Below are 15,772 nucleotides of genomic sequence, written 5' to 3'. Positions count from 1 at the left end.
TGTTTACCCCATTGCCCACCTCTAGGCTTGGGGCTTTATTGAGTACAGATTGGGAACGACAATTGGGGAAAGGAGTGAACTCACTGCTGGTTCAGTGGTATCTAAAATTCTGATCTACCCCCAATATGCCCGGTGCTATTTACTTTGAGTCTGTGCATCCGTCCGGGTTTTATAGCTGCATTCAGTGGATGCAAGAGAGTAGAGTGTGCTTACTTGTTCTACCTGCAGTACTTTTATGTACCAATGGGCAGACCGTGGCATCCTGTTAATTTTACGTAATTTGGGTTGCCTACGAATCCTGACAAATGCATTTACAAGGTGCCAATCTTGTTTTCTCACCTCACTTAAAGGATATGTCTATAATTTAAAGAGTTTATACTTCATATTTACAATGAATCAAGTTTCCAAATATAACTTAATATATTTATTTATTTAATAGACACATGAGGAGCAAAGATGTGCTTTTTTTTTTAAGATTGTATTTATTTATTTGAGAGAGAGTGAGTGGGAGAGAGAGCACAAGCAGCGGCGGAGGAGAGGGACAAGCAGACTCCCCGCTGAGCAGGGAGCCCAACACGAGGCTTAATCCCAGGACCCTGGGATCATGACCAGAGCGAAAGTCATATGCTCAACTGACTGAGCCATCCATGCACCCCTGGAAAGATGTGCTTTAACAACTTATTTGTATTGGGATAATTACTTATATTTGAATAGTACTATTTTTAGCAATAAAGAAGAACCTGTTTACCAGTTAGTCTGAAAACTGATAGTCAATGTATTTGTGATGAGCTCGTGAAGCTCTGCAACCCAGACTATATAGCTATAGTAATCATTACCTTACGTTAAAGCATTCTTGTACTTATATCTAAGATCCTTTGTTCTTAGCCACATCAATCTTGTGAGATAAGTAAGATGGTTTCATTTGTTCATATTTTATAGCTAGGACATCTTTATAGGTGCTGCATTGCTTGCTATGCACAGCTATTTACCATAGAGTAACCAAGGCCTTTGTTACTCAAAGTTCACTGCATTTTTCACCAAGCCGTCCTTCATTATTTAATGGTATGTACATTGGCATGGATCAGTTCAGACCAAAACTATTGAGCTGCCCAAAACCCTTGACAAGTCTTGATAAAAGAAAGGCTTGAAAGACAGGCTGTATTTCAGTGTCTCTGGTAGGCATTAGACAACTTCTAAGGACTTTTAATAGAGGAAAACCTGAATGGATGGAATGGAAAAGAAGGTCCCTGGAAGGTGGAAGTAGATTCTTCAAGGATAGTAAGAAGTGACAGAACTGCTTGGGATGTTGCCATCATGAAAGGACATGTGCAAGAGACATTGTAGAGGGCTAGTCAGCAGGGCTGAGTGACACCGCGGAAGGTAGGGGCAAGGCATGGGTGAAGATAGAACGTTCTTTGGTGGTGGTGGTCTTTGGAAAATGATATGCTTTTGATGTGAGTGAGTTGGATTGGAGGGAGAGTTAAGTCTCAAGCTTAGAGAATATAAAATATCAGGACAAAAGGAGTTTGGAGTTCTAGATCAGGAAATGAGGACAGACTAGGGAGTAGAGACTTAGGATAGATCCTCGTAGAAGGGATGGTTGAATAATGGATGGAATGTCTGAAAGAGTGCTCATAATGAGCATGGAGGAGAAAACCAGGGAAAAAACTCAGAGTGCGTAAGCTATAATGCGAAGAACTACTGAAAGTTTTATTTGAGTATGAGTTTGAAAGTATTATAGGGCTTCTGACATTTATGAATTTCAGCTAGAATAGAGGTGTGCTTAGTTATACATACTTAATGGAACTCTCACTTTTTTGAGCCCTAAGTAAATCTAGCATTGCCGGTAAATGCATTCACCAGAAAGACCGTCAGGGTGCACTCACTCACTCACTGACTCCATTTGTTCACCTATGACCTTTGTTTATTTTCCTGCCCCGGTGAGATTCGTATTTCCCAGGTACATGTCTAGACAGTTTAAATGCAAGGCATGTCTCACAGCTGAAGATTCCTGTGCCTAGCACCAAGACTACTTTATATTCACAAAAACTGACAATGCTAATGATGGTTTCTCCCTGGATGTTTAGAGTCATTTGTTGGTTCTCATCTCTGTGGCATTTCCAAAACAGAGCAGTTATTTACATGTTGCTCTTTAACGTTTCCAGAGGTTTTGTTTTGTTTTGTTTTGTTTTGTTTTTCCTTTTCTCTTCCCTGTAGTAAGAATGGTATAGGAGGTGGTGAGGAAAGAGTGTCATTAAATTGTCCTTTGTTAGGAGAGTGTTTTACACCTCCTTTCATTCAGTCCTCTAAAAATGGTGGTATGTTTCAGCCCGTGAGGTTGAATATTTCATTAGAAGCCGTTAGGGGAGTTATTTTAAAGGCAGATTTTGAAGAACCTTAATCACTAACCTACTCTGTATGCTGAAAATCTGAGTGGAAGGGAGAACAGCTTTGTGTTGCTGAAAATTTCTGCTACTTCACCTTCCATCTTGTTGGCATGGCTAAATATTTAGGTGGACAATAGCCCTCCCTCCTTATTCACAGGGAATACATTCCAAGACCCCCAGTGGAGAATGTGGATAGTTCAAATCCTATATATACAATGTTTGTTTTTTTTTTTCCTATTCATACCTACCTACGAAAAAGTTTAATTCATGAGTTATGCACAGGAAAAGATTAACAACAATAATATAGAACAATTGTGACAATTGTGACAACGTATCATGATAGAAGCCATGTGAATGTGGTCTCTCTCTCTCTCAAAATAGCTTACTGCACTCACCCTTCTTCTTGAGATGATATGAGATGATAAATGCCTACATGATGAGATGACATGAGGTGAATGACAGAGGTGTTGTGACATAGTGTTAGGCGACTGTTGGTTTTCCAGTGATATGTCAGAACTCCTTCTGTCAAGCACAGGTAACTGAGATTTCAGAAGGTGACACTGAGAAGCGGAACCAGGGATAAGGGGGACTACTGTATTTCCCAAGTTTAACTAGAAACTTCGATGTTGTGATCGAAATACTTTATCGGCCGTGAACTAGTCATCTTTTACTTCTCTTACAGCTTTCTGCATTAAACAGTGCTAATGATCTGTCAGGTTCTGAAATGGCAGTTTTTTGTTGCTGTTGTTCATGTAGATTGAAACGGTTATTATATTACTGCAGCCTGTTCTTATTGCCACATAAATGGCTAAGAACGTGTGTAAAATCACTTTTGAGGCTGGGTTCAGTCAAATCTGTACCCTTGTATAAATGCCAAGATTCTGTGCCAAAATGGCAGTCGAGTATATATGTATCCATTGGCTATTATAAGAAAAACCAGCCCTTTTATTTGACTCTAAGTGTTTAGTCACTTCCCCGGTTCAACATGCCTTTGGCTTGTTTGGTCTGTTTGTGGGGAGGGAAGGATAGGAAGCTGAGAAGTGAGGGGAGGCTGGACTGTACCTGAGCTCTTTCCTGAGGCTGTATCGGTCCATGATGGCTTGTGGTGTCTGTGATAGAATCAGATGATGGAAGCACAGGAGCGATGAGAGCAGGACACGTGAGTGCTGATATTGTAGAAGAGCTGCTAGAGACCAACTCTTCGTTTTCCAGCAGAGGAGACTGAAATCAGAGATCTGAAGTGTTACGTCTTTGGTCACATAGCTAGTTAGTGGCTGAACTGGAAGTAGCACTTGGATTTCCTGATTCCTAGCCCAGGCGTCTCTTCCACATATCTTCCATGTAGATATGATGATTTCCACTAAATTCAGAATTTTGGTGATGAATAATGGTTAAGCTGTTATTACTACCACCCCAACCCTGATGGGTGATACACTGAAAGCATAATTAAGCATTTAAGAGTGATTTTTTTTTCTTAATTTGTAGGAAATCACCTTTGAAACAGCCTTTGGAAACATGAAATACATACTTCAATCTTGACTTTCCTGACTGAAAAGAAGTGTTGAATATCCATACTTTGTGTGTGTTAAATTGTTGCAGGATAAATAGAAAACAGCTTCCATGTTTTATGTTCCAGTCCATTGACAAGATGAACCATGCTTTTGGATGTCTTGGATTCAGCTCTTTAGTTATAATTTAGATTCCCCATTTTGGCTCCACAAATCTCATGCTTTAGGGTAGTCAAAACTCCCTATCCAAAATGGTTTTGGAAAAAAAAAATTAGAATCATTAGAATCATTCTAGCATCACTTAATCTAGCATCACTAGATTAAGCAAACTCCTTGTTTTGATTCCACTCTGGGAATAAGTGGTAACCTGTAGAAGATAAAATAAAGATAAAATGAAGCTTCTCCCTCTCCCTATGCCTGCCGCTCTGCCCAAAGGCATTAAAATTATTTAAAAAGTATCCAGATAATTTTTTTAAAGATTTTATTTATCTATTTGAGAGAGAGAGAGCACAAGCAGGGCGAAGGGCAGAAGGAGAAGCAGACTCCCTGCTCAGCACATCAGGCTCCCTGATGTGGGACTCGAGCCTAGGATTCCATAATTGCGAAAGGACTGAAGGCAGCTGCTTAACCAACTGAGCCACCCAGGGGCCCTAGATAATTGTGGGGTTGTTGTTGTTGTTGTGTTGTGTTGTGTTTTTAAAGATTTATTAAGATTTATTATTCTTATTCTTATTATTATTATTATATAAGAATATTATTATTCTGCAGAGTGGGAAGCCAGATGCAGGGATCAATCCCAGGACCCCAGGATCATGACCCGAGTCAAAGGCAGATGCCCAATGACTGAGCCATCCAAGCGCCACCCCCCCAATATAATTGGTTTAACAGTACTAGAGAGAGCTATAGTTCAGAAGCTTGCTCCCATAGTACATTGCTTAAAATTTTGAAAGATTCAGCCTCATTGTAATTAGTTACAAACGTGTATTGTTTGCACTACTAGGGATGTAAGCTTCATAATATCTGTTATTACTAAGTCTCTATATCTTTAATGAACATGCAATCATTGTTTGAAATGAAGTTTTTGGGGCGCCTGGGTGGCTCAGTTGATTAAGTGACTGCCTTTGGCTCGAGTCATGATCTCAGAGTCCCAGGATCCAGTCAGGCATCTGGCTCCCTTCCCTGTTCAGTGGGGAGCCTGCTTCTCTCTCTGATCCTCCCCCACTCTTGTGCTCTCTCTCTCATTTTCTCTTTTAAATAAATAAATAAAATCTTAAAAAAAAAAAGAAATGAAGCTTGAGATCCTATAATATTTTACTATAGTCTTAGATGCATATTCTCATAAAATTTCTGGAGAGAATGACTCAGTTAGTTGAATGTCTGCCTTTGGCTCAGGTTATGATCCCAGGGTTCTGGGATCAAGTCCCGCATCGGGATCTGTGCTCCGTGGAGAGCCTGCTTCTCCCTCTCCCTCCGCCTGCCACTCTGCCTACCTGTGATGTCCCTCACTCTGTCAAGTAAATAATAATAATAAAATCTTTAAAATCAAATATCGTATAATACATTAATGACACAGCGAGTCTATTGATGCTGCTGCTGTGACTAGCACTATTAGCACTGTTTTGCTACTAGGATGAAGACGAGGGGTGGAAAGAGTGATGAGTAAAGTACTGAACGCTTTACACCAATCATGGCACAATTTAATCCTTACAAACGAAGTTCCATGTGGGTTAAGTTCTTTGCCCAGGGTCATGCAGCTAGCAGGGAGTCCAAACTCTTGAGTGCACACTTTTAACCACTGTGGCATATATTGGTTTATAACCTAGGCCCTAGAGAGACTCTGAAAAGCCTACCCTCTGTTTCAAATCATTAGGGCATTGTTTGATTCAGTTCAGTGAAAAAATTTAGCGAGTTATACATAAGTTTGCATTCCTAAAAATGAATCTAGCTCAATTTGTTCAAGCAAAAATTTTTAAGCAACTCCTACAAGAAGGAAAAGATACCCGTAATTGTTATTGATGATCAGCTTGGGGGAAAAAGAAACTACAAACCTCTAGAAAACGCTATTAGTAGTGCCAATGAGAGCTCTTATTAAAGTCTTTATTTATTAGGTACTAAATAATTGTACAGAGTTAAGCTGCATCATGATTTATGACAAGTTATTATGTCATTTTCCAGTGGGAAAATGGTATAATGAATAAACTGCCCCAGAATTGGAGCTAATGCAGTGTTTTACAACCTCATATAGTGTCATCTATATATACATCTTTGTGATGAATATTTAAAGTTTCTATATTAATTGCAAATAATTGAGTCAATATTATGATTTCCATTGTTTTGAAAGTCACCAAAAGCATCTTATTTCATATTTTAATAAGAAATCTTCATTTTAACAAGAAATCACTTTCTTTTTCTATGTACATAGTTTTTATTTGATTACATTATGACATTAGGTGTGCATATGTCACCCGAATTTTCCTATTTCAGTTTCCTTAAAAGCATAATTCAAAAGGTGTGTTTTAATTTATGCTTTCTACATTTTGAGAAAAACCTGCCATGATCTAATAACATAGTTTGGTTTCCTTTTCACCTAACGTATTCATTATTTTAATGAACGTTTTGGAAAAATACTTGATACAAATTTTCCTAATCCTCTTTTCTGACATCTTCAATGACAAAATAGTGACATTTAGAAGAAATTGGTCGTAAGAAAGACACCATTTATATCCCAATTAAAAATAAATTTCAGAAAAAGAAAAAAATTAAGTGTCACATTTCTAATATTAGTCAATTAGCCTAAGAAAGAAGTTATGGCAAAATGTCATGCTATGGAGTGACTTACTGTCTATCTTCAAAATGAAAGTCAAGGGGAAAATATCAGTATGTGTCATAACTTTCCCATGTTATGATGGCCCCATTTATTCTGTATATTTTCTTGCCCAGGAAATGAAAATAGAGAATCGTAATGGTTATTCATTTTATTTTTATATTTCATTATTGTTCACCAGAAAATTCATATGTTGAAGATTATAATGATGATGAAAATATTAATAATAAAATAACCATCATCATTAAATAGTTTTTCAATGACCCACATATGTGAAAAAGATAGAAACTCTGATTTCCGGTTTTGCCATTTGGTTACCTTAGTGTATTCTTTTCATCTTTTTGAGGCTCTGATTCTTTATCTGATGAAGTAAAGGGTTGTACTAAATTATCTCTGGTTAACTTCTGCTCTGCATATACATTAATTTTCTTAGGTTTGCTGGGAGAGAACCTCCTTTACCTAGTGTCTTAGAAAGAAAAACGGTATTAGGGAAAAGGCACAGAATCAGATTTTGTGGCCAATGGCCAGTCAGAAAGGAATATAGGGATGTTTATATTCTTTTCTATTTTTCTATTTTATTCAACTATAGTTTCTTTTTCTTTCTTTCTTTTCTTTTTCTTTTTTTTTTTTTTAGATTGTATTTACTTACTTGACACAGAGAGAGAGAGAGAGAGCGCGAGCACACAAGCAGGGGCAATGGGAGAGGTAGAAGCAGGCTCCCCACTGAGCAGGGAGCCAAATGTGGGGCTTTATCCCAGGCCCCTGGGATCATGACCTGAGCCTAAAGCAGATGCTTAACAGACTAAGCCACCCAGGCCCCCCAGCTGTGGTTTCTTTAACTGATGTACACAATATCCCATGCACTTAGTAGAGGAGAGCCATGGTTTATGCTGTTGTTGGGAATGTGGTGTTGCCAAACAGGGCACCGATGCATGATATCTGTGCCCGCTTCTAAGAGCCTGTAAGAGGTTTCACTGCCCTGAGGTAGCTTTGACAGTCCATGCACTTACGTCATAAACTCGTGGTTAACGAGGTTTTGGTTTTTGTTTTTAATTAAAAACAACAACAACACTATTAACATGTTTGAATGTTTTAAAAATAGATGTTTCATTAAAACTAATGAAGGTAAATGAGCCATATTTGTGGTTTTCAGAAACAAACATGTTTGAGCATACTTTAAGGAGAGAGAAGATGCTTACCTTTCCATTTCATTTATTTTTGGTTGCAGAACTTCAGATGGTGGCAAAGTTGTTGGCACCATAGAAGTCAGTGTCGTGAAGATGGGGGAGATTGAGGATGGGGAAGCCGACCACATCACCACAGATGTGCAGGGACAAAAGGTAGGGTCTCAGTCAGCTCAATGCACACATTAAATTAGAAGCGATCAGTTTTGCCAGATGCCAGAATCATCAACACCCCTGTGCACTATGAAATGTCATTATTCGAAAGCCAAATGAGAAATCAGCTTTGCAACTGAAGTGCCCTAAGTGGGCTTCATCTGCTGAACCAAAGGGTCTATTTGCACGGAACTGTGCAAAGCCAGGCGCCATTCAGAAACACCTCTTCTTTGCCCTCATTCCCCTGTTGACACTGACTCCTCGCAACTGGAACAAAAGTATTGATCACTGCTGCATTCTGCCCTAATTAACCCTACGTGAGCTGCACAGAAGATTCTGGGAGGGCTGTTGCTGAAAGTTACCGCTTCTCCACTCTCAAAACTCTTTAGAAAGAGATGCAGTTTGAGTTTAGATTTCATTTGTATGGGAAGGAGCACAGATTGAACAATGCTGTGCCTTATGAAACTGCAGAGAGAGAAGTAGGAAATAGCGCCAAGCAGCGGGGACAGCTTTGGAGGAGGGGCGACGCCAGCTGGAGGTGAAGCGGTTTCCTTGAAGCTGAGCATAAAGGTCCCAGTGCATATCAATATGTGTCCAGGACCTCTCTTTTCTTTTCTCTAAGAAAGAGAAACTTGATATAAGTATTAACCTAAATTCCTGTCTTAGGAATGCAGTTGCCTACTTTACTGAGCCACAGGGGAGGGACTTAAAACTGCACCTTTTCAGGAAAGATTTTGTATATACACTGTAATTCCTACCTTTTCATAAAGGAGTATTTTCTAATGATAAGGCCTTTAGTGGCTTACTTTCTGGCTTAGTGGCCCTTATCTGGGAGCATATTTGATTTGGGGTGCTGAGGAAACATCTACATGGGAAATGTTGTTTCTCTAACACAACAAATTATTGACTTTACAAAAGAAATCTAAGATGGCCCTTCAAAAGAATATTGTTCTTGCCCCAGAATAAGCTAGGGTCTGGTCTGCTGGGCCAAGCCTTATTGTTCTCTGTTCCCCTGCTCTCCCTCAGAACATAGTGAGGGTCCTGAGAATATTCCAGGGAGGCTCAAAGTTCGAATCAGGTTGCCTGACAATGGGAGGGCTGTCCTGAGTTTTGCAGCAGACCCTCTCAAGGTTTGTGTATTCAAAACACCAGTTGTGGCTCTTAGGATGTGTACTTCTGAGACCCCACTTGTGGGACCCCTTCATTCGATCCCTCTTTCCTTTGGAGTTCTGTATAACCTGGGTTCTGTACTAGTCATCACTGCATGAATGCTTGCATCAAGATTAAGGAGGAAGGATTCGGAGGCCAAGTGGCAGACTGAGTACAAAAATAGACAGACAAGACTGCCTAGACCTGTGGCAGTATGCCAGGAGACCAGTAGCAGAAACACTTCCCATTTCAACACAGGCCTATTCTGACTGCTCCCAATCTATTACTAGTCACGTCTCTATTTTCACCCCCTGACTCCTTTACTGTGTTGCTATTATGAGGCAGTGCAAATTGAATCAGACTCTTTTCATAAACAGAGAACTTGACACCCAGGAATATACCCCATCAAAGCCCCACATAATGTTTCTGACTTAGAAATGTGAACTTAAAAAGACTTAACTGAACTCTTCTAGAAATAGGAGGTCGCAGTGTCAGCATGTACCATGTACGAGTCATAAATTTACTAAAATGATAAATGCATCAATCATTGTTGGTGTTAGTTCTGTCCCGTCTGGGTTCTTAGTAAACATTGACCTTTTGCGAATTTTTTATGAAGTTATAATAAACTCTGTTGGCAAGCCTTCAGAATCTTCATAATTCATGAAGAACACATAGTAAGGTCCACTGTGCTCAAAATTTAGGAGAATTATGTGGGAATAACTTTATCTCAGTGTTTCACAAAGGGTTATCAGAATTTTCTGGAGTGTTTGATAGGTACACACAAACTCCTTTGCAGAGCTGCTTAATCAAAATCTCTATGAAGTGTATTAACACAGTCTTCTAATGGTGACTGAAGTCCTGAAATTAGTGAATGACTGAAACACAGGACAAGACAAAGGGACTGAAATCGAGGTTATTTGTAAAACAGCACTACTCTCCAGAGTTTGTATGAATGGACGAGAAAGAAATGAACCTGTTAGCACCAGTTATGTGGGTGAGTGACACATGTCATTGCTCGCATAAATTGAAGTAGGTAGAAGATTATAGTACCTGTTTTAATCAGCTTGGGCTTCCATAATAATAAAATACCACAGACTGAATGGCTTAAACAACAACAATGTATTTTATCACAGTTCTGGAGGCCAGGAAGTGCCAGGTCAATGTGCCAGATGACTTTGTTCCTGGTGAAGGCTCCCTTCCTGGCATGCAAACTTCCTTCTGTGTCCTCACATGGCCTTTCCTTGGCACATGAGCACAGAGACAGCCAGTGAGCTCTGGTGTCTCTCCCTCTTTTTATAAGGACACCAGCTCAGTAGGATTAGAGCCCCACCCTTATCATCTTCTTGATCTTTCATTCCCTCCGTAAAGGCTGTCTCCAAATCCAGTCACATTGGGTGTTGGGGCTTCAGCAGAATGAATTTTGAGAAACACAATCCCTCAGTTCTTAACAATACATTTGAATCTTTAATCTCATAAAACCTCCAAAGCCTGGAATAAAATATAAATGAAAAGCCAAGCTCTGTTCTCTCACATTAACTTACTTGTTTCCTCAAATCATATTGTTATGATATAGTTCTCATCAAGAAAGATGGTTCAGAAGGTCATTCACCATACCACACTGGTTCAAGCTTTTTTTTAAAATTTTTTTTTAAGATTTTATTTATGTTTTAGAGAGTGAGAGTAAGGTAGAGAGGCAAGCAAGTGGTTTGGGGTGAGGGAGGGCAGAAGAGAGAGAAAAATCTCAAGCAGGCCCCCTGCTGAGCACGGAGCCTGATGCAAGGCTGGATCCCACGACCTTGAGATCATGACCTGAACAGAAACCAACAGTGGGACGCTTAAGGGACTGAGCCACCCAGGTGCCCCACTCAAACTTTTATTTGACTTGGACATACATACTGATAGAAGACAAAGTGTTAAAATCACATAGCTAGAGAAAGAAAAATTCACAAGAGAAACAGTAATGTGGACATTTTACAAAGTTCATATAATAGGTGAAATGTTGCATTAGGTATCCAATTTTTTTTTTACATGTTGGAGTCATCTTTGACTCATTTCTTCCTCTCACAGGCATAGTGAGTATGTCAGCAAATCCTGTTGATTTTGACTTTTAAATATATCCAGAACCCAGTGACTTTTGAGCCCTTCCCTCTTACAGCGTTGTCTGTCACATACGTGTCTATGGTGGTCTCTTAAATGTCCCTTCTTCCTCCTTCCCGACATCCCATCATCATTGTCTCTTCTCAGCAGAGCACTTATTACAATGTAACATGGAATATTTCATTCCTCCGGTGGCTTCTCAGCTCCCTGAAAGTATAAACCTAAATCCTTTTGGGGACCTACTTGAAGTCTGCGAGTGTTGGCCCCCATTGCTTTTTTCATCCCCTACTCCTATCCTTTGCTCACTTCCATCTAGCCTCATTTGTTTCTTGGCTGTCTATTAAACATTCCAGGTGCATTTCCAACTCAGGTCTTTCACTGTGTTTTTCCATCTGCCTTTTTAGCATTTTCCCCCGGGGTAAATATGTGCTTCATTCCCCCCCTTCCTTCTAGTCTTTTTTTTGCAAACTGTGACCTTCTCACTCTGCCTTCTCTGCCCTATATCCAAAATTGCCATGCCTACTGGAAACATTCTATCTCCTTTCTCTATATCGTTTTTGTCTTTTGTACTTATCACTGTCCAACATCGCATATATTTTATTTATCTCATTTATTGTCCACTTCCCTCACTAGAATTAAATTCCATGAGAGAAAGATATTTGTCTATTTTGTTCTCTCCTTTACCCTAGTGCCTAGAATAGAGCCTAGCACAGGAAAAATGAGTGAATGAGTAAATGACGTCAATTTTACCTGGAAGAAATAAAATCCAAATTTGTCTCCTAAAAAGGATAAAATTTGGCTGCATATAAGGCTGTGTACAAACTAATTGGTCCATAAATAAAAACTAGAGTGAGGATGCAGGAAAGAGTGCAGAATTATGAAGGAAAGAGGAAGAAACTTTTTAAAAACAACCTTTCCATTAAAGAGTCAAGGAAAAAATATGCTACTACAGGAAGGAAAATGATCATATCAGGTGATAGGTAGGAAAACCAATGTAAGTAACAGCCAACAGGATCTAGTGAGATGGCCATTGCCCTCCGCTCTGCCCTGCCACAGAGGGGACTTGGCTTCTTGTCAGGGGAGGGGGATTGTTAACAGACATCCTCTAGTGAGGCTCTGCTGGGGCTGAATTCAGCTCCTGCCTTGTCTCCCCCTTTTGTTTACTGTCTTTATTATATTCGAATGTGGAACATGGCACTGTACCAATGACCAAAGTAGTGGTGATTTCTACAGAAGGAAAGAAAAGCCTTACGTATTTATGACGGTGACAGAGATGGTATAAGTAGAGTAATATACATCTTATTTTTACTACGAGCCTGACCTGACTAGTATTTTGATGACTAGTATTTTGTGGCCCCTCTCAGGTCATTTAGCGCCCATATTTTGAAGTGGTGTTTAATTGGATATTCATTAGCCATGGTCAGGGAAAAGGTAGAATCCTAGGGGAGCCAAGGACCATCTTGAAAAGTCCCATCCCTTTATTTTTCCCAGATACAGAAGTGAAAATAATATAACTAACTTAACTTACTTTATAAGATATTTGCAGACATGTAATATTCATCATTCATTTATCAAACAGTATAGCCTTCTGTGTTCTAGGCAGTCTACCAGGTTCTAGATGTTCAGCAGTGAACCAAATAGACACAGATGCTGCCTTCTAGGGAATTAAACTATAACAAAATAAGCAAGTAATGTATTGTTGATCAGATGGTACTATATGCTATCAAAAAAATAAGGGTACAATTGTGGACTAGAGAGTGTGGGTTGTGACCAGTTTATGCTGGGTGTTCAAGGATAGATTCACTGGTAATGTGATATCTGAACTGAAACACGCAGGAAATAGGGGAGCAAGAAATGGGCATCTGAGAGGAACACGAATTCTAGGTAGAGTTAACAGCAGGGGCAAAGACCCCGAGATGGCAGCCTGTCTCTAATGACTGGAACTGGGGGTTGAAAAGGAGAGTGGAAGGAGTTGAGGATAAGGTCCACAGGCAGGGAAGACAGATTGTATACTCCCTTATGGGCCACTAGACTCTGAGCTAGGTGGAAAGACAGTTGAGGATTTTTGAGTAGAGGTGTAAAATGATCTGATTCATATTTTAAGAGGACTGTCCTGGCTGTTGTGTTGAGTATGGCCTGAAAAGAAGCAAGGACAGAAGAATGGAGCCTGTTCATTGCACAGATTCAAGGCAGAAATGAAGATGAGTTGATGAGGTGAATCAGAGAAAGTGAAATGTGGCCAGACTCCAGGTACCAAAGAAAACCAAAGAATACACTTACCATCTGTAGTGATGATGAAAAATGAAAGGAACAGGTGCAGAAGGACCAGAGATTTTGAGATGTTAACTTTGAAATTTGAAAGGGATGCATATATCCAGACAGTTGGAGATTTGAGTCTGGAATTCATGTGAGATGTCCAAGCTAGAATTATATATTTGTGACTAGTCAGCTGATATTTGGATGGTATTTAAACCATGAGACTGAATTAGATCACCAGTGTAAAGTGTAGCAATTTGCATACTTTACACTCCTAAAATTGGTATTTATGTGGATTTTATCTATTAATATTTACTGTATTACAGATTTTGCTTACTTAGGTTATACCTGTGGACATCTATCGTATTAGTAATTCAAACAAGAAGTGTTTAAAGCAAAAGAGTACACAAGCACACATACCATTAGCTGTCAATGTATTAGGGCCTCTACAGAATTCCACTATAAGCTTATAAGAGAAAGGGAGAACGAGATGAATAGTGCTTTCCTATTATTATGGAAGTGATTTTTGTCTTCCCCTTTTGCCAGATGTTGCAGAAGGTGCAAAGGCAAAAGTTATCAGGGACCCCTGGAGACTCCAGGCCAAACTTTGGGAACCATGATTTGAGGAATAAACTAACACATGTAAAAGTGCTTATCCAAGAAGTACTGGTCTTTGTCCTTTCTGATCATTGTCGTGCTTACAATTTGGTTAATTTTCTAGCCCAAAGTATGGCAAATTGGTATGTTAGTTGATAGTCAACATCATTAAACTCCAAGAAATTTATGTATCTTATATGTCTTCCTCTTGGGTCACACTTACCATCAAATGACACTTTTTAAAGCACTCATCAAAATCAGTAGGCTTGCAGTGAGTGCTGTGGGGGAACAAAAAGCATGTAGTGTTTGTTACTCCTGCTCAGTATCACAAATATGAAATTGTTGCACTGAGAGCACACACAATAGAAGTGCATAACCCTGAAAATATCCATCATAACGACAGCAATAAACAGTTTACATAGCTCTGGCCTCCTTAAGCCTGTGTTTAATTATTCCAAGTCATTTTAATCTTTGCATACTCTGTAGCATCTAGCACAGTGTAAAAATGATTCTACGTTCAACTGTAAAACAATTAAATAAGCTAAGTGGAGGAAATAAGCACTGTGGTTCTTGGCTTCAGAACTCTCAATTTAAATAGTGACACAGACAGTACACTTGGGAAACAACTGAAGAAAATAATTAGGGTCCAAATATAAAAATATTAATTTAGTAAATATTTATTGGATTTTTCTGCTTATGTTCCATGGATTTAAATCTTGAGAGCATTGTAAATAGTAAAGCTTTAAAATACAATAAAAATGCAAAATAAGAATGTTATTAGGTTAAAATTATTCTAAGTATCTGCCTTCTAGTGTAGATGGAAGATACAATGTATGAAAGTTCTATTTCTATATCCTTTGGTGAAATAATACAGACCTTCTATTAGGAAACGGAAAGTTTACTTTGATTATGAAGAGGAGAGCTCCCTCCGAGTAGAAAAGCAGTTTCTCAAGATAATAGCCTGATCCCCATGAATTATGGACTTCTTTACTAAAAGGGTTTAATATAAACCATTTCTATAAATTATATTGTAGATGATAATCCTGTTTGGAAAGGAGGATGGCTCGAAGCTATATACCTATTTATTATGCGGAAGGATATGAAGGACAAATCACGAAAGGATTTGAACACCAGTCTGAGAATACCAGTCTGAGAATATTTGATTGGACAGTAAATAAACATTATACATTGTAGAGCAGAGCACTGGTATGATGAATATAAAGTTTATGAAAGATTATTTTAACAACCCTGTATGGACTGAAAAGAGTAGAGGAAATACTGGGAATAAGAGAAATAAAGAATTTTAAGTATGCCCAAGCATCATTGCACATCACTCTAGTGATTTGGGAAGTGCATTTTCCAAATAGCTGTGGAGTAAAAGAAAGGATCACCTCTGAGTTCTGGTTTGGTCAGGAAAATGATTTAGAGGACATCAGATTCTAAAAGCTGTTTGCAGTTATTCATTCTTTCAGTAAAGCAAACCTCAATAGAAGCACGAAAGAAATTATGAAAGCACATTTTTCCCTATCAAGAAATGTGATGCATGTTTATGATGGGGGAATAAATAGTGGACTATACAAATACAGGAGTAATATGTAAATCAATGCTTTAAATTAT

At 38.9% G+C, this 15,772-nt stretch overlaps 1 protein-coding gene across 1 annotated transcript in view; it reads left to right on the top strand.

The window, feature by feature from the left end:
• The window catches only part of INPP4B (inositol polyphosphate-4-phosphatase type II B), a 348,151-nt gene that overhangs the window by 127,333 nt on the left and 205,046 nt on the right, over positions 1-15,772 (top strand). Inside the window, exon 5 of the mRNA XM_080797020.1 lies at positions 7,948-8,059. Within this exon, the coding sequence (XP_080653146.1) occupies positions 8,000-8,059 (60 nt within the window). The 5' untranslated portion in view covers positions 7,948-7,999. The remainder of the gene's footprint in view (positions 1-7,947; positions 8,060-15,772) is intronic.

Source organism: Martes martes, assembly GCF_963455335.1.
Source record: "Martes martes genome assembly, chromosome: 2".
NCBI classification, from domain to species: domain Eukaryota; kingdom Metazoa; phylum Chordata; class Mammalia; order Carnivora; family Mustelidae; genus Martes; species Martes martes.
Note: the sequence above shows the minus strand (reverse complement) of the source record. Positions and strands in the feature narration are given on the sequence as shown.